Consider the following 24,520-nt stretch of genomic DNA (forward strand, 5'->3'; position numbering starts at 1 on the left):
CTTTCCGGCTGCACTCGCTTCTCTCCAGTTAGCATTGTGTGTCAGCAAAGCTCCTTAGAGCCTGCCGAGCTCTTGCCCACGCACTCAGCCCATCTGACGGCAGCTGCCGGGCAAAGCAGCCGCCGCCCGGCCCCTTCCCTAGTCCCCCCAGCCCGGTCCTGGTTTTCTAGCACCGACCTTTCTTCGGGCCCCAGCTTCTCCTTTCTCACTACCTGCTGGGGATCCCTTGACTTTCCACCTGGCATCCCAGGTGCACAGCCGAGCCAAAACTCTCCTGCTTTTTCTCCCTGCCACTTCCTTCTTTGGGTGTTCTTGCTTCTCTAGATGGTGCTACTCTTCTTCTAGTCACCGTGGAGTCACCTCCTCCCCCCTCCTCCGTTCTCCTCTGCAGTCTTCATTGTCCCATCCCTGCCGGCGTCTTCTCCCCACTGCGTTCTCTCTGGCTCCCACAGACATTCTTACAGACATTCTCCCTGCCCCCCACTTGGAAACTCTCAGTGGCTCCTTTCCTCCCTCATTTCAGATTCCTCGGTGTTCTTGGTCCTCTGCAGCTCAGCCCTGAGTCGCCTCCCCACCTCTCTCCTCTGTACACCCCGCATGCTGGCACAGGTGCCCTACTCACTGTTCCCTAAACCGGCCCTCCGCTTCTCTGCCCTGGCGGTTTTCTCCACTAGAACTCATACATATTCATCCCCACCCATCTCTGCCATTCACACCCCCACTTTTTAAAAAATTATTTTGAAATATTTAACATAGAAAGTTTGTAAAGAATAACATAAACACCTGTGGATCTACCCCCCCAGCTGAAGAAATCCTTTCCCCCCTCCCCATCAGTGGTAGATACCATCTGAAAGTTCCTGGGTCTCACTCCCGGTCATTCCACAAACCCCTCTTTAAAAATAGGATGGAGTTCCGGAGATGCACATATGAGCAGATGATAACCCTTAGCACTGCCGGTGGGATGAGCAGCGTGTCGTGTGTACACTTTTCATTATCTGACAGTCGGAAGCAGTACGTTCTTCCTGGATTAAATTCAAGGAGAAATTTGTCATTAGGGTTTCCTCTAAGAGATAGGACCGTAGTGCTTTCATTCTTTAGGCAGAGTATTACCTAAAGAGTCTTGAATACCATTCAAGACCCTCTTTAAGGACAGAACACATGTTAACTTTTACTGGGTAAAGGTATTTCTGGGAGTGACTAACATGACGGGGTCTGTTGACTTTGCTTTTTGATGATTTACCAGCGCGGAGACAGGACTTGGAGAATCAAGGTGGATGGATGGCCCTCGTTTCTGCCTCTCAAATATCTGGTTCTGAAACGAGCATTGGGCAGGTGCGAGGTATCGTACCACCCAAGAGCTGGCATCTGACACGAGTGGCAGACCTGTATTGCCTCCCGCTTTATTACAAGCATGAACAAAAAGGGTTCCTATAATATTTTTCTTTTCAAAAAAATACGTTGGAAACTTTTCAACATTGTCCTTTTTTAGTTCCTTCCGTCTAATGGAGTTAGCACCTTTTTTCATTTTAAAAGAGGTGAAATAATGCTAAAAAGACTATAATAGTAAAACATCCTAGAGTGTCTGTAAGTAGGAGCGTCAGTGGGAGCGTAGGATCTGTACTCTAGGTTTTCTTTTAAATTTCAGTCTTAAATCGTCTCTTTATTTTGCTGCTGCAAAACGACTGAGATCTTCAGGTTAAAACAGTCCCTGCTGATACCCCAGGTCCCCTTGCCCCTTGTTGCCATCCATTCCCAATTTGCCAGTCACCAAGCTCGAGAGGCTGTGCGCTACTGAGCCCTCCTGTTGAAAGTCACACAGTGGATTTAAGTGATCATTTAGCTCCACTACAAGTTCGGGCTTTCAGACCTCAGAAAGGGGCTCGTGGCTGCTTTGGCAATTCTCTCCATCTCAGATCGACTTCTCATCACATTCCCCACTACACCAGTGACAGACCCCTCTGAGCTCCTTTGCAGACCTCATCTCTTGCTTTGTTGCAAAGTTAAAAGTCATCCTCGCTGAGCTCCCATAAATTCCTTTCCTCCTCCTCTGCCATCTCAGAGGAAGGAGCTAGATGTCTTCTTTTACAAAGAGAGCCTTTCTGCTTCGAGTCCCTCTGGAGCCCTAGTGCCCCACCGGTTACTCTGTGTCTTACGTGTGTGGTTTTCATGGGCTCCCCAGCCCGCAGACCTGCTCAAGTCTCTTTATTTTAAAACACCTTCTTGCATCCCTGCTACCCTGATACTGCAGTACCATCCTCTTTCTTCCCCTTCCTTGCTAGACTTTTTAAAAAATGAGTGCACACACGCTGCTTCTGCTTCCGGACTGTTAGCTCCGTCACCTCTCATGGCCTGGCTCATGCTCCCTGTTAAAGCTCCCCTCTGGCTGCTCAGTTCTGTAGACCTTGGTAGACTGTCAGTGCTTTACCTTCTCTGCAGTGATCAGTCGGTATTGCTGCTTACTCCCGCTTTCTTTGTCCTTTTCTCCATGCGTCCTTTTGCCTTTATTGCAGTTCATTTCTCCTTCCCACCCCCTGAATGTCTATTTCCCCTGTCCTTACCCTCTTCTTTCTCACTTGTCAGTTGCTTTCCAACTCTATAGCGCCAGACCCGACCTTTCATTCTTTATTCACTATTTGAGAGCCTGCTGTGTGCCAAGCACCATGCCAGGCACTGGGATAGAGTGGCACGCACAACAGACACGGTGTCGCCCTCATGAAGCTTTAGGTTCCGGTGGGACTGACAGACATGAATCAGATAATCACACCAGGGTGTAACAACAGGCTATGCTAAGTGTTGCCTGGGAGCGGCACAGGAGGGCAGTCGTTTGAGGAGCCTGGGAAATTGTCCTGAGAAAATGATGCTTGACCCATGGTCTGAAGAATGAATAGCAGTTCCCTAGATGCTTGGCGTGGACTGGGTCGGAGACAGTAAGCTGAGAGAACAGCACAGGAGAGGACCTGGGACCAAAGGGAGCATGAAAAAGTGATGGTGTGGCTGGGTTGGGGGTTGGGAGAACAGCAAGGGGGTGAGTAGGAGAGGTGGGTAGTGGCCAGATGACCTAGGCCTTGTAGACCCCGTTAAGGATTTAGGTTTTTAGAGTTGAGCAATGAAAAGCTTTGGAAATGGTTTAAGCAGAGGGATGGTAGCATCAGATTTACTTCTGTAGAAGATGACCTGGGCTGCTGTGTGGTGGGCAGATTGTAAGGGAGCAGAAGTAGATGCAAAGAGACCCCTGCGTCTATTCCAGTGGCCCAGAGAAGTTGCTGGTGGAATTGGAGAGAGGCGGACAGATTCAAGATGGATTTAAGAAGTAAACATGGAGATTGGATTAAGGCTAGTGGAAAAGGGAATGTCAAGGATGACTTGTAGGTTTCCAGCTTTTGTCACTGGACGGATGGAGTGCTAGCCAGTGAGGTAGGAAGATGTAGTTTGGAGAGAGAAACATCATGTGCTTAGTTCTGGGCATGTTGAGTTTGAGGGGCCTTTGGGAATCTTCCACTTCTGCATTTCCAGCTGCCTCCTGGATATCTGTACTTGATTATCAGTCAAACCCAGGGTGTTTATTTTTATTTTTATTTTTTTTTCACTTTATTATTTTTTTTTCTATTTTTTTTAAACATCTTTATTGGAGTATGATTGCTTTACCATGGTGTGTTAGTTTCTGCTTTATAACAAAGTGAATCAGTTATACATATACATATGTTCCCATATCTCTTCCCTCTTGCGTCTCCCTCCCTCGCACCCTCCCTATCCCACCCCTCTAGGTGGTCACAAACCACCGAACTGATCTCCCTGTGCTATGCGGCTGCTTCCCACTAGCTATCTATTTTACATTTGGTAGTGTATATATGTCCATGCCACTCTCTCACTTCGTCCCAGCTTACCCTTCCCCCTCACCATGTCCTCAGGTCCATTCTCTAGTAGGTCTGCATCTTTATTCCTGTCCTGCCCCTACGTTCTTCATGACCATTTTTTTTTTTTTTTAAATTCGGGTCCCACCCCTTTCTAATTAATTATTTATTTATTTTTGGCTGTGTTGGGTCTTCGTTTCTGTGCGAGGGCTTTCTCTAGTTGCGGCGAGTGGGGGCCACTCTTCATCGCGGTGCGCGGGCCTCTCACTGTCGCGGCCTCTCTTGTTGCGGAGCACAGGCTCCAGACGCGCAGGCTCAGTAGTTGTGGCTCACGGGCCCAGTTGCTCCGTGGCATGTGGGATCCTCCCAGACCAGGGTTCGAACCTGTGTCCCCTGCATTGGCAGGCAGATTCTCAACCACTGCACCACCAGGGAAGCCCCTTTTTTTTTTTTTTTTAGATTCCAAACCCAGGGTGTTTAGACACTCAAACCCAGTGTGTCTAAAATTCACAATGTTAATCTTTCTCCAAAACCCCCTCCTATGCCCTTCATGTCTCTTGGTGGGACCACCGTTGTCCCAGACACTTGGGCCTGCCTCTGTGATTCTTCCCCATGGCTCACCTCCTTCTTTTGCTTTCCACCTCGGACACTCTCCACTTTCAGACCCTCCTGGTGATCCTCTTACTTGCACTGAAACATTAGCTTCCAGGACTGCAGGGAATGGGTGGACCCTCCCTGTGCTGGTGCGCAGTGCTCAGCGCTGCCGGATGCATGTGCATACGGCAGCATTACGTCATTGCAGTCCTCTGCCCAGGACACGTTTCCCAGATCCCAGTCACCCTGATTCAAGCCCTGGGGTACTCCCCAGGGGATTCCCTTGCCACCTGATCTTAAACCTGGCCCATTTGGTTTTGTTTTTGTTTTTTTAAAATAAAATTCCCATGCTTCCCCACACGTGTAGCCACTGTCACTGTTACCTGTTTTTGGAAGGCCAGTCTCCAGCTGCTGTTATTCCACCCTTTAAGGATCATCTTTAACGTTGCCATCACAGCAGAGCCATCCTGTGACCCCATCAGTAAGAAATCGTCCTGCCCTCTGACCGCCCGTTCCACTTCGTCTGGATTTTTTTAAATGGCTCTTGGCACTTACAACCTAGCATTGTGGCTATTTGGGTACATGTGTCTCATTTCCCAGACTGGGCCTTGAGCTCTGTGAGGGCAGCACCTACATCTTATTTCTCTCCGTGGTCCCTAGCATCCAGTAGTTTCTGTTACTCAGTATGCACTCGAGAGAGAAGGCAAATGATTGCATCTTTTAAGCTGTTACATTTACTTCTCAGCTATTTTAGATACGTACAGGTACAGAGGAATAGATTTTGAGTTAGAATGGACCTTTGGGAATCCTTAAATATTTAATGATACTTAGATAGTGATGACTCAGGTTTCTAGAGAGTAAAGCTAATTTTCCTATGCCTGGATCTTCCAGTTGGGCTTGCTGGGTTATCTGATCTTGAACCTGTCATTCGGGGAGAATGTGGCAGGTTAGCCTCATTAGACTCTGGGTGCCTTTGGTCAGGAGCCAGCTGGTTCTCCTCGGTGTCCCATTTTCTGGTATGTGTTGGGTCAGGGTAATCAGAACTATAGGAATTTTCTCGCTGCAGGGACAAAGAACAGTAAGGTCTCACTCACTTCTAATCCTTCTGCTTTTTAAATTTGCATTCTTGCTTCCATCTTGATATTAGGATATCAGACTTTTATTTATTATCTACTCTATGTTTTTTTAGGTACAAGTTTGATATTTAGGAGTACAGTTGAATTGACACTCGTAAATTTCAACATAATCTAAGCATAGTAACAGACTGCTTGATAGTATTTTATTATTATTATTATTATTTTTATTTTTATTTATTTTTGGCTGCATTGGGTCTTCGTTGCTGCATGCGGGCTTTCTCTAGCTGTGGCGAGCGGGGGCTACTCTTCGTTGCAGTACGCGGGCTTCTTATTTTTGTGGCTTCTCTTGTTGCAGAGCACGGGCTCTAGGCGCGCGGGCCTCAGTAGTTGCGGCATGTGGGCTCAGCAGTTGTGGCTTGTGGGCTGTAGAGCGCAGGCTCAGTAGTTGTGGCGCACGGGCTTAGTTGCTCCGCGGCATGTGGGATCCTCCCGGACCAGGGTTCGAACCCGTGTCCCCTGCATTGGCAGGTGGATTCTTAACCACTGTGCCACCAGGGAAGCCCGATAGTATTTTTTTTAATATCTTTTTCTTTTTTTTTTTTAAATTTTGTCTGCACTGGGTCTTCATTGTGGCCTGCGGGCTTCTCTAGTTGTGGCACGCGGGCTCTAGAGCGCACGAGCTCAGTAGTTGCAGCACGCAGGCTTAGTTGCCCTGTAGCATGTGGGATCTTACCCAGGGATCGAACCAGGGATCAAACCTGCGTCTCCTGCGTTGGAAGGTGGATTCTTAACCACCAGGGAAGTCCCTTGATAGTATATTTTTAGTAACTAGATTATATTGAGAAGTAAATACATTATAATATTCAGCTACATATGTAGATGGTTACTGAGTAGTGTCTTTAATCTCTAAGCATTTGGAATTCAGTCATGGAGTGAGGGGTCTCACCGCATGGCACCAGCTAAAAGATGCCTCCTTATAGGTGCAAACAGAAAGCCCTGTAACTACTTGCTACAGCATACTGGTCCGCTATATTTGCAGAGCACAGTTATGTCTTTCACATACTAAGATATTCTTTGCTATAATAATAATAATAATAATAACTTGCATTGTTATCTAGCTACCATGTACTGGGCATCATGCCAGTTACTTTAAGTCCATTATCTCTAATCATGCCTATTTTACAGGTAAATGTGGCTGAGAGATACAGTAACTTGCCAAAGTCATCCAGTTAATAAATGTCAGAACTCAGATTGGAAGCAATTTTGTCCAACTTTAGAGTTTGTGCTCTTTTCTCTTCACCACGATAGCCATACTCTCACACTTTTTAAACGTTATTTTGAAATAATTATGTACTCTCAAGAACTTGGAAAAATAGTCCAGAGAGTTCCTGGGTACCCATCACCCCGCTTCTCCAGTAACTGCACTGCTTTATCAAAACCAGGACATTGAATGGCACAGTATAGTTAACTAAGACTCTGTACTTGACTTTCACCGGTTTTTGCATGCACTCATTTTTGGCGTGTTTTTGCGTACAGTTCAGTGACATCTGATGCCATGTGTAAATTCATGTCACCACCACCACCAGTCAAAATATGCGACTCTTCTGTTGCTGCAGAACTCCCTTTGTAGCCTTTATGCTCCCTTTATAGCCACGCCCTCCTTCCGTTCAGCCCCGGCAGCCACTTCTGTGTTCTCCAGCTCTAAAACTTCGTCATTTCAAGAATGATGTAAATGGAACCATACAGCACCTTTTGAGATTGGCTTTATCCACTCAACATGATGCCCTTAAGATTCTTCCGGGTCGTTGTGTGTATCCATAGTTCATTCATTTTTGTGGCTGAGCAGTATCCCATGGCATGGATACACCACAGTCTTATACTTTTTTAATTTCTAGAACACCCATGAGCTATATTTATATTTTGTGAAGAGATGCTTAGTTTGTTGTATTGTGTTTTAAAGAGAAGGATTTAAAGTAAAAGAAGAAATTAACTTTATTTGTATTCCCCCCAGAGGACAACTTTTAAAGAACAAAAACTCAATAAGCAGCTTTTAAAATATTTGTTAGCAAAGTCATCTAACAGAGCATTAAAGAAGATATTGGGGGCTTCCCTGGTGACGCAGCGGTTAAAAATCTGCCTGCCAATGCAGGGGACACGGGTTCGAGCCCTGGTCTGGGAAGATCCCACATGCCGCGGAGCAACTAAGCCCGTGAGCCACAACTACTGAGCCTGCACATCTGGAGCCTGTGCTCTGCAACGGGAGAGGCCGCGGCAGTGAGAGGCCCGCGCACCGTGATGAAGAGTGGCCCCCGCTCGCCACAACTGGAGAAAGCCCTCGCACAGAAACGAAGACCCAACACAGCCAAAAATAAATATAAATAAATAAATTAATTAAAAAAAAAAGATATTGGCTTAAAAAATTTGTGTAGCCCTTTCTATCTCTGTCCATATGAATATATATTTTACATTATTGTAGTCACATTGTATTTTGTATGCTGCTTTTTTGCACTTAAACTTATTTTTCCATGTACCATAATTATTTTAGTAGCTGCGTGCTTATTCCATCAAGTTGACTGACTAATTTTCTTCACCCCAATGACCACCTCTGGCTCTATCGAGCATCTTCACGCATGTAGCTTTTCCTCCTGTTGCTCCACAGCTGTAAGATAAGGTCTTAGGAGTGCAATTATGGAGTCAAAGGGTAGGACCATTTTTATGGCTCTTTTGATGTGTGTTCCCAGACCTTGGCTTGAATCTCAACCCTTCCCTGTAGTTACTAAGCCAGTTACCGAAGCTTTTTAAAGCTTTGGTTGCAACATCAGGACATGGGAATACTTCACCTGTGTCCAGAATGGTTGTGAGGACGATACACGCAAAGGCCTTTTGTGGTACCCGGCACAGATGATGTATTCCGAACACAGCAGCTGCTGTTATCTTTTTTCTTTTTTTTTTTTTAATTTATTTTTATTTTTGGCTGTGTTGGGTCTTCGTTTCTGTGCGAGGGCTTTCTCTAGTTGCGGCAAGTGGGGGCCACTCTTCATCGCAGTGCGCGGGCCTCTCACTGTCGTGGCCTCTCTTGTTGCGGAGCACAGGCTCCAGACACGCAGGCTCAGTAGTTGTGGCTCACGGGCCCAGTTGCTCCATGGCATGTGGGATCTTCCCAGACCAGGGCTCGAACCCGTGTCCCCTGCATTGGCAGGCAGATTCTCAACCACTGCGCCACCAGGGAAGCCCTGCTGTTATCTTGGTGTGACGATCTCGGTACGACTTTACTGACGTTATTCCGTCCTTCGTGCCAGCAGCCCTCTGGACCCCTTGCGTCCAGCGTTGGGTAAGGAGCTATGGAGAAGCATTGTATGCCCTCAGGCCCTTCTCCTTTGGGAAGAGCACCCATGCCTAAGATAGGCACCGCTTCCCGATGTTTGGCTTCCAGTGGGGGAATACGGATGTGGAAGTTCACGGCAGCGAGACTTGAAGCAGGTGGTGTAACACCAGTCCGAACCGAGTGCTGCAGAACTGCAGAGGAGGGAGTGGTCAACTCTGTCTGATCTAATGGGAAGCGGGGCATCGTTGGAGAATGTTAGTAGTTGGGAAAGTCAGATCATCCTAGGCAAAGGGAACACCGTGCACAGAGCCCCTAGGCCTGAGTGTAGACAAAATGTTTGGAGAATGGTGAGGGCATCTACTTAGTTGTAGCGTAGAACGTTGTGGGACAGCAGCCCACAGAGACAGGTTGGGAGCAGCGTCCCGGGGCCCTCGAGTTGTGTACCTAGGAGTTCAGGCTTTATTCTGCAGGCAGTGCAGAATGGCACACATTTGGGGATGGATTTTGGTTGCATAACTGACTATTTTCATGCTTGCTTTTTCATGTGTGATCGCTGTCATGTTTTTATTCATAAAAGGTGGTAAAAGGGCCAAGGTAAAAATGCCCTGAAAGCACATGGGTTTTTAAAAAATATGTTTTTGATGTTTTAATTGTACTGACAGAAATATTGACTTGTGTCTTTTTGTCCATTACAGGATTCTGCTCTAATACTTGATGTTCCTCTGGGTGTGATCTCAAGAATTGAAAAAATGGGAGGCGCCACAAGTAGAGGAGAGAATTCCTATGGGCTAGATATTACTTGTAAAGTAAGAGATTCAGTACTTTCTTACGGGAAAATAGGCACGTTAGCGTTGAATGATAAGTAAAAAGTGAATGTGGGTTTAAAAGAAAAATCAAAGACCCTTGTTTATCTGAGGCCCTGGTGTGGTTCTCCCTTCATGATCAAGCATTCCAGAACCTCCTGGGGAAAGAGTTCCTATGAAAGGGACCTGCTGTCGTCCTTAAGTGTGAGAACCCGAGCCAGTCAATTGGTTTGCTTGACTGACTAGGAGGAAAAGTTCATAAATCACATTTCACACTTTTTTGTTTTTGCACAAGTCTGCTCCTGGTGTTCCTTCGTGTGATGTGTTTCCAGCCAGACACCTTCACATCGTAACAGGAAGGAGAAATACAGGAGATTTTTCCCTCTGTGAAGAGTCTGTGTTCTTACCTCTCACAGCCCCTCCCACTTTTGCTTAGATGGTGTTCAGAGATGGTGGCCTCCTGTTATGTTTCAGCATGGGGTACAGCAGAGATTTAGCGATAATAACGTTCAGCCAGTTATAATAGTAACTGTTTATTGAGCATCTCTGTTGGTCCAAACAGGTACTAGGGGCTTTGCATTAAATCCTCAGGGCAGTCCTCTGAGACGGACAGTGGTGTCCCCATTGTATAGATGGGGAGCCTGAGGCTAAGAAGAGTTTGGTAACTTAGCTAAGATTACCCAACAGATGGCAAAGTTGGAATCCAAATCCGGTGAGATAATCATTTTGCAAACGACAGAATAAACCTTCTTGCAAGAAAACTTCCTTTTCAGGTATTCTGTATCGGAAGACTACAGTGCCCAGTCCTAGAAAGAGCTAGAAGGGGTTTGGAGGTCATCTGTCCCAGTGGTTCCCACAGCTAAATATGCATGAAGGGAACCTGGGAAGCCCTCTTTGGGTTGACAAAGGTAAAGCTTTGGGTTCTACCCCAGATCCCCAGATAATCTCTGAAGGCTGGGTCCCAGAGGCTGGGACTCTTTCAAGTATCTGACCATCAATCTAGTGCAGGGGTCAGCAGACTTTTCCTGTCAAGGGCCAGAAAGCAAATATTTTAGGCTTTGTGGGCCAGCAAGATCTCTGTCATATGTTCTTCTTTGCGTTTTGTTTTTTCTCAACCCTTTTAAAATATAAAAAACAATCTTAGCTTGAAGACCACACCAAGACTGACCTGGGCTGAAACTTGCTGACCCCTGGCCAATCCGAGTCCTTCATTCTGTGGATGGGAAATGAGGCATTTGCTCAACGGGCTTCCTTGCCTATGGGTCCCCGAGGAGCTGATGCAGGAGTCAGAATCCCACCCCAAGTCTCCTTTTCCTGGTCTTGTGCACTGTGATTTCTTAAAGCCCATCTCCTGTACTTTTGTTTGGATTATGAAGATGATACTTTTTTTGTCTCCAGTTTGTACAAGGTCAAGACTAGTACACTCTATCAGAAAGCAAAGGATTTTGTCACGATGAGACTTGAACTGAAATTCTCCCTCACTCCCCATCTTGGCTTGTTTTTGTTGTTTTTGGTTGAATCCAAGCTCCCTTAATGCCTTATCTATAATCCCAGCTACTGTCTACCCTTTTGGGCCTAGAAATGTGGGGATTTACTTTTAAGGAAGGTTTTGCATTTTGCATAAAAGAACCCATGGGAGGAGAGCGTTATATTACAACACTCCAGGGAAAAGGAGGTTCTGATGATTTCAAAGTGACTTTCATTCTAAGCAAGTGGAAAAAAATCCTATTTGTTGCCTTATCAATGGGAAAAACTTGTATTTAAATGTTAATCCCCCCAAATTAATAACACAAAGCACACTCTTACCCTTTGACTGTTTACTCTAAGAACAAAGGTCTTGGGAACAACTGGGCAGGCATAATTCTCAAATGTTGCATATGTATGTTTCTTGGAATTAATGTCAAACCCAAAGACAATGAATGGCCTAGAACAGTGTTGTAGCACAACCTTTTAACTCAGTTATCTCCCTGGAAACACGGATGTTGAGAGTCGAATTCCGTTTTCTCAGGAACAGACCTGAAGGTGACAGAAAGAGAATCTGCTGCAGTGGGACAGAGACTCGCCTCCTGTCTCCCGTAGGTCCCCTTTCATCTGCAGGCAGTAACCACAGTACAACTGTGCTGCTTCACCGAAACAAGAACGTAGAACCCCTACAAATTTGGCTCCACCGGGTCCGTACATGGGGATTTCTGCTTGCCAGTGGCAACTTGCACATGATGGATAGAAGTCCCAGTGGTTGTCGTCTAGCAACCGAGGAGAAGGTAGCTCCGAATATATGAATTCTTACCCGCCAGGCCCCATGCCATCCCCTGCTGACAACTCAGAGCTTAAAAAAAAAAAAAAAAGCAGAGCCAAACCATCCCACCAGGGCTGTTGCAACAGGGGTGTGTTTACTCATTTGTTATCACGAGGCTTGGCTCAGCACCCAGTGCCCCAATTGCTAAACGCCAGGGGTCTGACTGTGAGATTCTTCTACCAAGAGGCTCTTTCCCAGGTGTCCTTCCCTGATGGGTCAGGCTCTAGGAGACCAGGTGCAACTTACGCCTCAGTATATGCTCATATTTCTGTTACAGATTTGGTGATCTGCCACCCGTGAGTCATTTGCCTTTTCCACTTCATTTTTCTTGTTGGCAAGACAAGGTAGTGATTCTTTCTGTCCTTTGATTACATCTGAATCCGATGGCCACACGAAGTCGCTTCAATCACTTGTACTTTGGCACATCGAAAGTAGTGGTTTCAATCACTGATGGACCAGAATAAATATTTATCTAGAAATGGTCTAGTTTCTGGTTGAGTGGTTAAGAGCATGATGTTACAGAGTTATCATCGGAACCAAGGCTGGTCGGAAGAAAATCCTTCGTACGTCTGTGAGCCTTGGGGATACTCAGCTAGCCGGTGCTATACTTGGGGTTCGTTGCAAACCCCTTGAAAGCACGTCATCTGATTGAAATGATTTTTTTTCCTTCTACTTGACTAGTGCTTTGCATCATGAGACAACAACTGGTATCCCAGTGTTCTTGGAATATGTCGTGAATCAGTTTTTGGATGTTATTAAGTTACGTGCTTTTAAAAAAGAAAGCATGGAATCCTGGCGCTGGCGAGGCCCAGTAGATGCCATCTGTATGCAGAGAGATCGGTTTTGGGTCGTTGATGAGGGGTCTGAGAGCCTGTTGCCTTACACTCCCTTCACTCCCCTTTGCATTTTGGGATGTGTATGGCAAGGCCTTTGCTGCTCCTACATGTGGAAGACTTAGGAAGCTTCAAGAATGCTGTTGAGATAACAAATGAAAAAGCACTTGGAAAAATATGAAGATGGTGACATCCGAGAGGGCAGGGGCTGGATCTGTCTCACTCCTGAGGTGTTGAAAGTGCAATGCAGAAGGTAACAGCCATCACTCAGCCACAGCACCATGAGCGATTTAAGAGACAACCTCAAAAACTGCCAGCTTCGAAAATAAGTTAGAATGTTATATCTTTTGCTGTGTAATACAAATTGATATTTAAGGGAGCCTATTTTATTTGAATTCAGTTTAAAAGAAGGTTTTCCTGCTTCTTAAAGAGATATGTATTGGAAACTATCCTTAAAATCTGGTTTTGAGCATTACTTCTTAGTTCCTAGAAGCGTAGTCACTCCTACTATGGGGCACCTTAATGTGGTCTTTATAGAAGTCTGTGAAAGTAAAATTGTTTAGTAAAAAATGTATTACATTACTTGTATTAGAGCTTAAAATGCCAGTCATTTCCTAATTTTTAAAAGGGAGACTTTAAAGTTAAAAGCATGAGGGGAGAGGGAGAGAGCTTCTGTATTTTAATGACATGTTTGACAATTTTGAAATGATATTTTATGGCAGATACACATTTGAAAAGTCCTAAGAATAAAATACCGTTTTATAATTAAAATACCTCGGAAACCAGTCAGAGTAGACAGACACAGACGTGATGCGCAAGGCAAGGTTTGATTTTTCTATCAAGTGAACTTTAGCTCTGTCTTCTCTTTAACACGAGTTGTCTTGTCTTGACAATCATGACTACGATGGGAATATTTTCAGGTGTTCTTAAACCGGATGTTTCAAAATATTGTACAAAACAAAGTAATTTTCTTAGTAGTCTAGATTTATTGCCCATTCAGGTAAGTCGATCTTCTACCTGAATAGAAGGTTTTTTGCTAACAAATGTGACTCGATTTGCAGACTGAACTGGCACGTTTCTCCTCTGCCCGCAGGACATGAGAAACCTGAGGTTCGCGCTGAAACAGGAGGGCCACAGCAGAAGAGATATGTTTGAGATCCTCACGAGATACGCCTTCCCCCTGGCCCACAGTCTGGTAAATTCCAGGGTTCTCCTCGGTGGCATCAGAGGGTTTCTGGGTGTCCCCTCCTTCCTCTCTGTGCTGCACTCCCCAGTGTGATGTGTGTACGAGGCTGTTTATTACAGAAGGTTGACCCGTTCCCCGAGGGAGCGGGCCTCTCCTCTGCCAGTCTGTGTGGGGTGGCTCAGCCCAGGTGACTCCTGCCAGCCCCGAGCCTGCCCTCCACCTGGGCCAGCCCTCTTCCAAAGGCAGAAGGTGGCGAGGTGACCACAAGCATGTCAGTGTAGCACTGTGACGTCACATCCCAGAGCTCGTCGCCCCCTACTTGGGAACCAAGAGTGAGCCTAAGTGCCATTTAAGCCAATGTGCTTCTCAAATGCAGATTCGTGGCTTAGGTGCTGCAGGCCATCACTGGACAGGGGAGGTTTATTTATTTATTTTTAAGGGATGACACTTTAAATGTCATTTGATAGCATTTACTCTATATTTGGCAGGACAGACTTATTATGCATTTAATTACTTACAACCTGTGACTTAGTCCATAGCAAGTTTTGGGCTGTGTATACCTAGAACTTTTCCTTCCTATTTAGTAGACTGAGTAATCTCACTTTGTTTTACCACGGGACTGAAATAAAGCTTTCCACGTGTCTTGCTCTTCAAACCATCTTTCTTCATATTCTGCCTTGATCTTGCCTTCTTTTTTTCTGTCCTCTTACCCCGTCCTTCTCCTCTGCTTGACTTTGTTTTTTTGGTTTTTTTTTTGAAATGTAAATTTCAAAAGATTTATTGATTTTATTTTTGATAGTGTTCTTAGCATTTTCCCCAAATTGTTGTTTTAAAATTTTATTGAAGTATAGTTGGTTCATAGTGCTGTGTTAATTTCTGCCGTACAACGAAGTGACTCAACTATACATATATATATATTCTTTTTCGTATTCTTTTCCATTATGGTTTATCACAGGATTCTCTGCTTGACTTTAAACAAATGTGGAAGACATCTGCTAAGGGGAGAGCAGGGGAATAATTCTTTAAAGATAATTCTTTAAATAAATAAATAAATAAACGTATGCCGTTATTTTAAGTATGGAGTAAATATGCCTCCAGCTAGACTGAAGGTGATGAAAGAGATCATTAAATAGAAGAGCTGCTTTGTAATGGAGCTCTTCTTCCTATGCCTGTCTTTTATTTATCTATCTATCTATCTATCTGTTTATTTATTTATTTATTTTGGGGCAATGAGGGCCTGAATTTTTTTCTAGCAAGACAAGGCTTCTCTCTTCCCAAATTTCATCAGCAGTTGTTTCCGTCAAAGGAAATTCATGGTTGATGGAAAGGACAATTATACAAAGACCGTGGTGGTCTAGAAGGATCTGGAGTACTAGTCATGAATCATGTGTTGATTGTAGATTCAAATGTGATGCTTCCAGGAAATGCAATGATATCATAGAGTTGAATACATTCTTAGCCTTTTCTCAGTTTTTGATTAAATATGTGATTTAAAAGATATTTCAATATTAAAAATTTTAAACTATTAGGATAAAAAGATAAACTATTAGGATAAAAAGAGTTTAATGGGAACACATCCTCAGGATTACCATGAAAGTGAGAACGTACATCTAATCCACGAAAATTCAATGAGGGAATGGGTTATGTCTTGGGTCTTCGTTGCTGTGCGTGGACTTTCTCTAGTTGCGGCGAGCGGGGGCTACTCTTCGTTGCAGTGCACGGGCTTCTCACTGCGGTGGCTTCTCTTGTTGTGGAGCACGGGCTCTAGGCGTGTAGGCTTCAGTAGTTGTGGCATGCGAGCTTCAGTAGTTGTGGCTCGTGGGCTCTAGAGCACAGGCTCAGTAGTTGTGGCGCACGGGCTTAGGTACTCCGTGGCATGTGGGATCCTCCCGGACCAGGGCTCGAACCCGTGTCCCCTGCATTGGCAGGCAGATTCTTAACCACTGCACCACCAACGAAGCCCCACGTAGCAGGTTTCTTCAAACCTCCTTCGAGCTGAGGCCCCAGTCCGTCTCCTACACAATCTTGCTCCATCAGTCATCCCCCTTCTCTGGTATCTTCTGTCTCCTTGAGAGTTTACTCCCCTAAAAAGAGGTCAAGTGTTGGACCAGCTTTCCTCTAAACTACTGTCCCATCTCTCACTTCAATCCAAACTTCTGGAAAGAATATTCTAGGCTGTCCACATCTCCGGTTCACTTATTCCTCCAGCCCATTCTAGTATCCAGTTTTATCGCAAGTACCTTCTTGGAACTCAGACCTCTTACTGGCCAAACCTAGTGACTCACTTCAATCTTCATTCGGTTTGATCTCCCCCCAGCATTCAATAAGTTTGACCACCCTCTTCTTGCAAGTCTTGGTTTCTGTGTTTCTGTACCATCTTGACTGTTCCTTCCCAGTCTCCACTGCCTCTGTCTTTTCCTTAAAGGTAGACATCTTGGTGGTGGTTCCCTGTCAGCCCTCTTCTCATGTTACTCACTTTGACTTGATGATTTCATTTAATCCATAGCTTAAGCTGTCATTGCTGTATGGGTGATTTCTAAATCTAGCCCTGACATTTGGATGATCCTTGGTTGCTCAGATTCGAGAACTTGAAGTCAATTCCCCACCCCAATGAGGCATAAAATTTATTTATTTTATTGAAGTATAGTTGATTTACAATGTTGTATTAGTTTCAGGTGTACAACATAGAGATTCAGTATTTTTACAGATTATACTCCATTTAAAGTTATTATTATAAAATATTGGTTATATTCCCTGTGCTGTACATTACAACCTTGTGTCTTATGTACGAAGTCAACTTTCTCATTCCCCTGCCTTACTTCTCCTATAGCCGCATCAGTTCCAAATCCCATAGGTTTTGCTTATTAGTAACTCTCAAATATTTCTTCCCATTTCTACCTGTGCTTCCCAACTCACTCTCCTTCATTCAGTTTCCTTCCCTTCCAACTTATGCTACACAGTGCTGTTGTCTTTTTTTTTTTTTTTTTAGGTATGATCATATCACTCTACGTCCCACTCTCCACACACAAAAAACTCTCAGTGACTTCCCATGGCTTATACCCTAGACTCCAACCACACAGGATCACCCTGTGCTTCTCTGGTATGCATAGAACTTTCTCAACTCAGGGAAACTTTGGTTTCCCTGTCCCCTTTACCTGCGGTCCCCTCATCTCTTTAGAGCCTATCCTCCACCATCTTGCTCAGTCCTAGGTCCTTTCCCATGCCATGTGCGTTCCCTGGTGGGAGTTCATCTTACCTCTCAACCTGTTAGACTTTGCAGGTCCCTCTACTAGAGCACTTATCTCCCTCAGTCTGCCTTATGTCATAATTATGTAGTAATTACCCATCCCCCTCCTATACTGTAAGCTTATCAGGGCGGGGATCAGGCTTTATCTCTCTAACCTCAGCATAATGACTTCTGCATGGCAGTTGTATAATGACAGCTTTTTTATTGAACACAGGTTTAGTAGAAAGTGAAGGAAAAATCCATTCTATGGAAACAGATGGGCTGGATTTCTGGATATTGTGGATCTAGTGCCAGAGCATAGGATTCTGGGTTGCTGTCATTGGAGTGGTCCACAGAGGGTTTGATTTCTCAAGTCTATGGTGCTTTGCCTTATTTTTCGTGTCTGTGCTAGGAATCCCTACTTTTTTCTTTAGGAAGTCAGTAAAGTGAAAAACTGGAGAAAAAAAATGGGAACTGAATTGCTCATACAAAGTTTTGGAAAATTACATTCTCAAAGTTTTAACCAGTAAAAGTCATCTTAAAAAAAAAAAACAAAACTAGTCACCAAAACAATACAAGATACAGATACAAACAGATCAGCTATTGACATGGCTCTTGGAATATTAGCCCCTGCTATTCCATTCAATGTGTGCAGCTATTTCATCAGTTAGGTTCGTTTCAAAGTAGTGTGTTGGGTGGTGTTGGGGAGCCATGAAGGCAGATGAGAAGTCGTAGTAGGATGAATGATACCTGCTCCCATTTGGGGATGTGACAGAAGTGATATGACAGATGTGTATGGTTCCGATATAGGGCGGTTGATATTCAGTGCTGTAAGAAAAAGGCCGAGGAAGCCTTCTGGGGATTCCCAGGGGGGAGGGAACAGGTCCAGCCTAGATTGGAAGAGCTTGCATGGAATCGATAGTCATTTGTGTTGGGCCTTGGAAGGATGGTCATCGTTGCCAGTGGGCAAGGATGGCGGAGGAGGTGGCATTTCAGGCAGAGATAAGACCCTGACCCTCAGCATAAGGGAGGGAAAGCTGGAAATGTTGAGAGCTTACGAGAGTCGCCAGGGATGTTTGGCTGGAGTGTGGCGGGGAGGAGGAAAGCTGGGCGCATCTGGTGGACGGCCCTGCTGGAGTCAGGCGCTTGTATCCTGGGAAGTAGCAGAGACTTACTGAAGGTTTTGAAGTAAGTGACGGGACTGAATACAACGTCACAAAGAACAGATAGGAGAGGAGAGCTCATGAAGCTGGGAGGGGAGTCAGAGGGAGGGCCAGGCGAGACGGTGGTGATGCGGGCGGAGATCCCACGCTTGGGCGGTAGTTTGATCCCGGAGAACAGGGAGAAGGCTGAATCATCCTTCCTTCTGAGGTCTGTGGCCCGAGTGATGACAGAGCAGGGAAGTGAGAAAAGGATTTTGTTTGGGGAAGCAGGTGGGAGAGGGGGCGAGGAGGGAGGAATGGGGAGTTCTGTTTTGCTTGCAGGGCAGTTGGCATCTTTTGACAGAATTTCCGGCAGCAATTGCGGGCCTGCCCCTCAGAAGAGAGTTCAGAGGTGTAGATCTAGAATCGTGGTTCTCAGTCTGTTTGGAGTCATGGATTCCTTTGGTGATACGGTGTAAATTAGGGTGTCTCATCCCCTGAAAGCTGCGCTATGTACAAAACTTGACATACAATTTGAGGGGACTCGCAGCCCCTCGGAAGCTCACCTGTGGGTCCCAGGTGAGGAACCCTGGTGTGTAACAGAGGAGCCAGCAAGGTGAATGAGGATGGTTAGAGAGGTGAGGGGAGAGCCTGCAGGGTGGGGTCTGCAGAGGCCGAAGGCAGACAGAGGCCTGAGAAGGTAGCGATGGGTGTGTGAGGCTGCGGGGACAGAGAGGAGGCTCAGGAAGAGTCCTTTACATTCGATGATTACGAGTTCCTTGGGGGCTGGACGCGCTAGCTGTGGACTGCTTGAAGCTGGGACCTTCTTTCCTCATCTTGTTCCCCAGCGCCGAGTTCAGTGCCTGGCATACACTTATTAAACTTTCTTGAATCACAGAGGATGGTCTGGGTAGAGGGGACCAGAGCCAGTTGGTAGAGGTTTAAAGAGAGAGTAGGTGGTGTTTAAAAACAAAAATAGTGGTAGCGGCCAGGTTGAGGGAAGACGTGTTTCCCTGAGAATCCGAAAAAGGTGAATGAAGATTTGTGGGCAAGAGAGAGAAGGGTTCCTTTCCTGAGCGGGATCCTGGGGAAGGCAGAGGGGGATGGGATTAAGGCCAATTTGTAGGGCAGTTTGGGAAAGGAGAAGGGACAATTATTCCTCTGAGACAGGAGGGGAAGAAAAGTTTCCAAACTGCCACTGTGGGGAATGCGAGAGTGTGCCAGAAAGGGATTTCCTGGAAGCGTAATCTAAGCCTGATTGCATTCAACAATACAGAGGGCCCCTGCTTGAAAAATATCACTTTGTTAATATTATTGAAACTGTTAGAGCAGCTGCAGATTATCTCAGTGATTGTTATTGGCATTGGAAGCCAGAAGTAAACTTGCTGTTGCCTCCTGAAATGGTGTCTGGAGGCCAAGAGAGCTGGGTTCTAAATCCAGCCATGGGGTGAGCGGTGTGTGAGTGAGCTTTTTTCTTTCACACCAGCCCTGGCTCTCTTGCCTCCTTCCCCATTAGTATTTTCACCACTCAGTGTGTTCAGTTGGAGACTTAAACTTTGAATTGAACTTGAATTAAACTTAGCCACACACAGTGGACCCCAAACCATTACCTTGATTGTTTCTATATTATGTCAATCCATTAAGACTTGAAAATTATTTAGATTACATTTTCTATTTCCACCAAAGCATTTATTTCCTTGTTTTATTTTTGCTTTGCTTTTCAAACAGTAGAAATTGTATGCCATTTTCTCAACTGCATTGTAACTCAATACTAATTCTAAGTAAATGCTACATTTTTATGATAAGAAATGTGGCAATGCCTCTGATATGATGGTAATTTTTTTTTTAAAAGCAGGAACAAAACTTGTGTACATATGAACAGAGCCTGATAGCGCTACAGAAAAATAAAGAGTTTAATTGTTGGAGTGGTATGTTCAATGCCAAAGTTCCTCTTTCATTGATTTCCTTTACTGTTTGCTCAGTTTTTATTCAGATGGGATAGTCAGAGATAATTCAAATTTTAGATGGGAGTTTTTTTTTAAACTCTGAATCCCATTGTATTATTGAGTCGTGAAATCAGTTGACTAGGTTGTAACCAGCATTTTTTAATGAAATAGAAAACATTAAGAGCATAACACATAATATAGGTAAGTATGGTTTTATGAAAGATATCTTTCGGTTATCCGTGTGTGTGTGTGTGTGTGTGTGTGTGTGTGTATGTGTGTGTCTGGGTCATGGTGTAAAGCGTATGGCTTTCTGTTAATCATAGTCTAGAAAGTTTGATGAACAGTCTTTTAGATAATGGTAGAATATGTAGAATAAAATGCATTTTAAGTTAATTTAGGCACCAATACAGTCACTTAAATCTATCTTTACAGCTATAGGCCTGCGTGGATTTTCTTGACTTTTGTTTAAGTGAAGGGCTTGAGTGTATGACTAAACTCATGGCTTGTAGACTCACATAAGGGAAACGTAGCGCTTGAAGAAACGGAGCCGGAGACCTGGCTGCCAGGCTCCCGGAGGCCCAGACCCTGCTCGGCGACTTTGAAAATCATGTAATATTTCTGTGCTTCAGCATTCTCATTTGTAATGGGGATAATAACACTCTCTGCTTCACAGGGGTTTTGTGAGGATTAAACGGAAAGTGCTCACAAAAGTGCGTGGCACGCGGTAAGTGCCCAATAAATGTCAGCACTTCTGTTCTTAGCGCCCCATTTTTCCCAGCAGGTGCAGAGAGTAAGGATGATTACCACAACCCAGTCTTCCCAAGAATGTGAGTAAAGTAATTGTGATCATATGTGGGACACTTTGAGCCGTTTAAAAGAAAGATGCTCTACAGATAATGGTCAGTATTCTTATTAACAAACCATTGCCTGTACGTTGCTAAAGGATTAGTCGAAAGTCTTCAGTTTCAGAGCATTAAACCCAGAAAGCATCTTAAGTAGAAATGGGAAATACGGGCAGCGATGCTATGTAACACACAGAATTCTTCAGGAATTGTTTTCCCTTTCTTTTCTTTCCACCGGTGACTCTGCGTGCGGGGTAACGTAGCTCTCTCGGGATTCAGCTCTTCCGCATTGCAGTGTTTCCTACTTTTTGTTATTCTGTGAGCTAATCGGCAGTCATAGAGTTTCAAAGGTTTCTGGTATTTGTTTGTTTTGATAAATTTGACCATCTTATGGGCGGTGGAGATGGGCACAGGAGAGAAGACCCGCTGGCTCTAATCTCAGGAGAAGCCACAGGCTCGCAAGGCCTTTCTGTGGCGACCAGCGAGCAGGGCCCTTCCCTTTTTCCCGGGCTTCACTGAACCCCGTCACACCCTGCCGTGTGGCATAAGCAGTGCTGTTTCCCCTTGTGCCCTCTCTGGCTCTACTCTCATGGCGCTTGGCTACAGAAGTAATTCCATAAAGGTTACTACACTGGGCTATGGGGCTGTGCATCTTTTCTGACTGTTTGAATGAGGCGTATAAATGACCCTACGCAGAGAAAATGAACAGCATAGGGTACTTTTTCCTGTGCCTTCGTTTTTCAGTTCAGAAGGCGGGGACATTTTTATAAATTGCTTTGAGATTGTAAACCAGACTGAAATGGAGCAGACTCTTACCTTCTAGGCCGATTACAGAATTAATAGCTAAAAGCAAAAAGCTCATTTTCGGCTGGGAATTGAACGAGAAGCCACACTTCTCTGCCTGGATGCGGCCTGAGACTGAAGTGTGGCTTCGTTCTCCGTTTCCTTTTTTTTCTAGAATAAACGGTAAACTTGGCTAATTGAGGGTCTAATCATGCTTTTAAATCTCCTCCCTTCGTGCCTCCTCCAAGACTTGGCCCTCGGTTCTCTTTGTTTGGCTCTCTCTCCGCTGCCCTCTCCCCCCGGCCTCGGGATGTGCCGACCGTCCTCCCCGCACCCATCTCCAGGGACCGTGGTCCCGGCTGGACCACCCCTCGCGCTGCCTTCCATGCCCACAAGCACAGCGCTCACGGCCCGCCCGCACGTCCTACCTTATTGCCCCACTGCCCGCCCTGCTACTTGGGAGGACTTGGCCTCTTCCACTGCACCAGCATTCAAAGGTTTTTAAAAAATATTGAGTAGCTGCAAGAGAATGTTTATAAAATGCCCATCAAATGCCCAGAGTCAGGATCTTCAGAGCATCCCTTTGTCTCGGGGCTGCTATGTCTTCTACTTCCTTTACCCCCTCTCTCTTCAGCTGGGCCTGGCCTGCTGCCATCTTATCTGCTGGCTCGCGGGGCCTAGTTTCTTGGGCTATTTTGTGATGATTTTGCCTGTGGACTCATTCCTTGGATCTTTATCTATGTGTGGGAAGACGCCGAGGCTGGGATTGAAGGCGGTTTTACGTTTTCTTCTGCCAGGCATTTGGGGGGCACTCCCAACCTGGGACAGTCACAGATTAACTTCTCTGCTTGATGTTTTTCGGACCATCCAAGCTTTATGAGTTTTGGCTGCCTTGTGCTGCAGGCTCCGTTACTCAGCACGGATCGTCTAGACAGGTAAGTTCCCTCGGAGTCTCAGCTGCTTGTTTCCTGTTCGTCCTCACCCTGAGGGCGCAGTGTTATTGAAGGAAGTTTCCAGTTTGACACCCATCTTGGCATCTTGGGGCAGGCCCGGGGTGTTGCGTCCTCTCTCCTAGAGCCCAAGAGGCCACGAAAACCGGTCCCGCCCTGGGGGGAAAGCCGGCGTGCTCCTCTTGCTCTCTGCTCTGTTCGCAGTTTGGCTTGGGCTTCTGAGTATTTCTTCTTCCCTAGTTGACTCATAAATGCATTTTTGAAAAGGGTTTCTGTTTTATCCAGCAGTTTTAGATGTTGTCAGCAGAAGTCTCAATTAGAGCAACTAGACCGTCATCCTGCCGGCCGCCTGCCTGTCCTGTTGCTTCTGAGGTCTTGATCTCCTGGTCTTCCTTTTCTTTTCTAGTTCCTCGGCTTCCTTCTGTCATCTAAATATGGGTTTTCTAGAGAAGTCCGTCCTTCCCCTCCTCCTTGCTCCGTGCCATCCCCTCAGCTGTATTTCTCACTCTCACTTTGACCAGCATTGCCTTCTTAGCTTCATGTTTCCCATTAGCTGCTCCATAACTTCAACTGATGCCTAAACCTTTGTTTAAAATTAATCTCTCATCTTTCCCTCAAGCCTCCTTTGAGCTCCCAGTTTCTCTAGTGCTGTCACTTCTTTCTCCACCTCTTCCTCCTCCTCCAAAATCAAGGTCATTGTGAGATTGCCCTTTTCCATAACATTTACTGAATCCAGGGGATTCTTCCTCCCCAGCCCAACTTAGTTCAGGTTTCCATCTCTTCTTTTCTAAACTGTGGGGATGGTGCTTTTGCTGGTTTTCCTACTTCTGTTCTGTTTCCGATCCAACCCACTTCTACACGTGCCTCCTATCAGGTCACTGTCCCTGGGATGCAGCTCAGCTTATCTCATCCCTTCGCCTCCGAAACTTCAGCCATTCCTCCCTCCCTGTCAGTGTAAACGCAGACCTCTGTCTCCTCCACTGTGGGGCTGCATCTCTCCATGGTCTCCTGGTTTTCTACCTGTCTATGCTCTGGCTGCCAGACCGAGGTGTTTGCTGATGGCCACGTGTTTTCTGAGTTTGGCTCCCATTTGTGACTTTTTTGCCATCGTCGTCGTTACCCTGTCCAAAGTTGTCTTACCCTTCCAGGGGAGCTCACATGCCATCACCACTCCTCCAGGCCCATCTGTCCAGAAGTAACCCTGGCATCCCCTGGCGCCCCATGGCACTTTATCTGTACCTCTCATGGCACTTACCGTTCTCCTCTTTACGTGAGCAGTAGTTGCGCTCTCCTCATCTCTTTCCTTCAGAGGATTTCTAACTCCTTAAAGACAGTGGTGGTGTCCTGTCTTTTTCTCTACTTAATACCTTGTTCGTAAGTGGGCCCTCAGTAAATGTTTGTTAAGTGAATCTACTAATGGCAGTAGAGTGAATGAATAGGAGCTAGCAGCAACCAAGTGACCAATAAGAATATTCTGCTGTTTAGAAACTAAGGCATTTATGCAGCAAGCATTTATTGGGTTGGCCAAAAAGTTCATCCGGTTTTTTCCAAAAAGCCTTTCCATCTTACGGAAAAAGCTGGACGAACTTTTTGGCCAACCCAATACTTTAAACTTTTCAAAAATGGCTAATGTATGCCCATGATTGAAAAGTCAGGAAGGGTAAAAG

General features: G+C 45.5%; 1 protein-coding gene across 6 annotated transcripts in view; it reads left to right on the forward strand.

Moving 5' to 3' along the window:
* Positions 1-24,520, forward strand: part of MTM1 (myotubularin 1) — a 112,147-nt gene that overhangs the window by 47,422 nt on the left and 40,205 nt on the right. For all 6 annotated transcript variants that reach the window (XM_061179438.1, XM_061179441.1, XM_061179443.1 and 3 more), the window contains 2 exons: positions 9,542-9,652; positions 13,872-13,973. In XM_061179438.1, the coding sequence (XP_061035421.1) occupies positions 9,542-9,652; positions 13,872-13,973 (213 nt within the window). The remainder of the gene's footprint in view (positions 1-9,541; positions 9,653-13,871; positions 13,974-24,520) is intronic.

Source organism: Eubalaena glacialis, chromosome X (genome assembly GCF_028564815.1).
Source record: "Eubalaena glacialis isolate mEubGla1 chromosome X, mEubGla1.1.hap2.+ XY, whole genome shotgun sequence".
Taxonomy (NCBI): Eukaryota; Metazoa; Chordata; class Mammalia; order Artiodactyla; family Balaenidae; genus Eubalaena; species Eubalaena glacialis.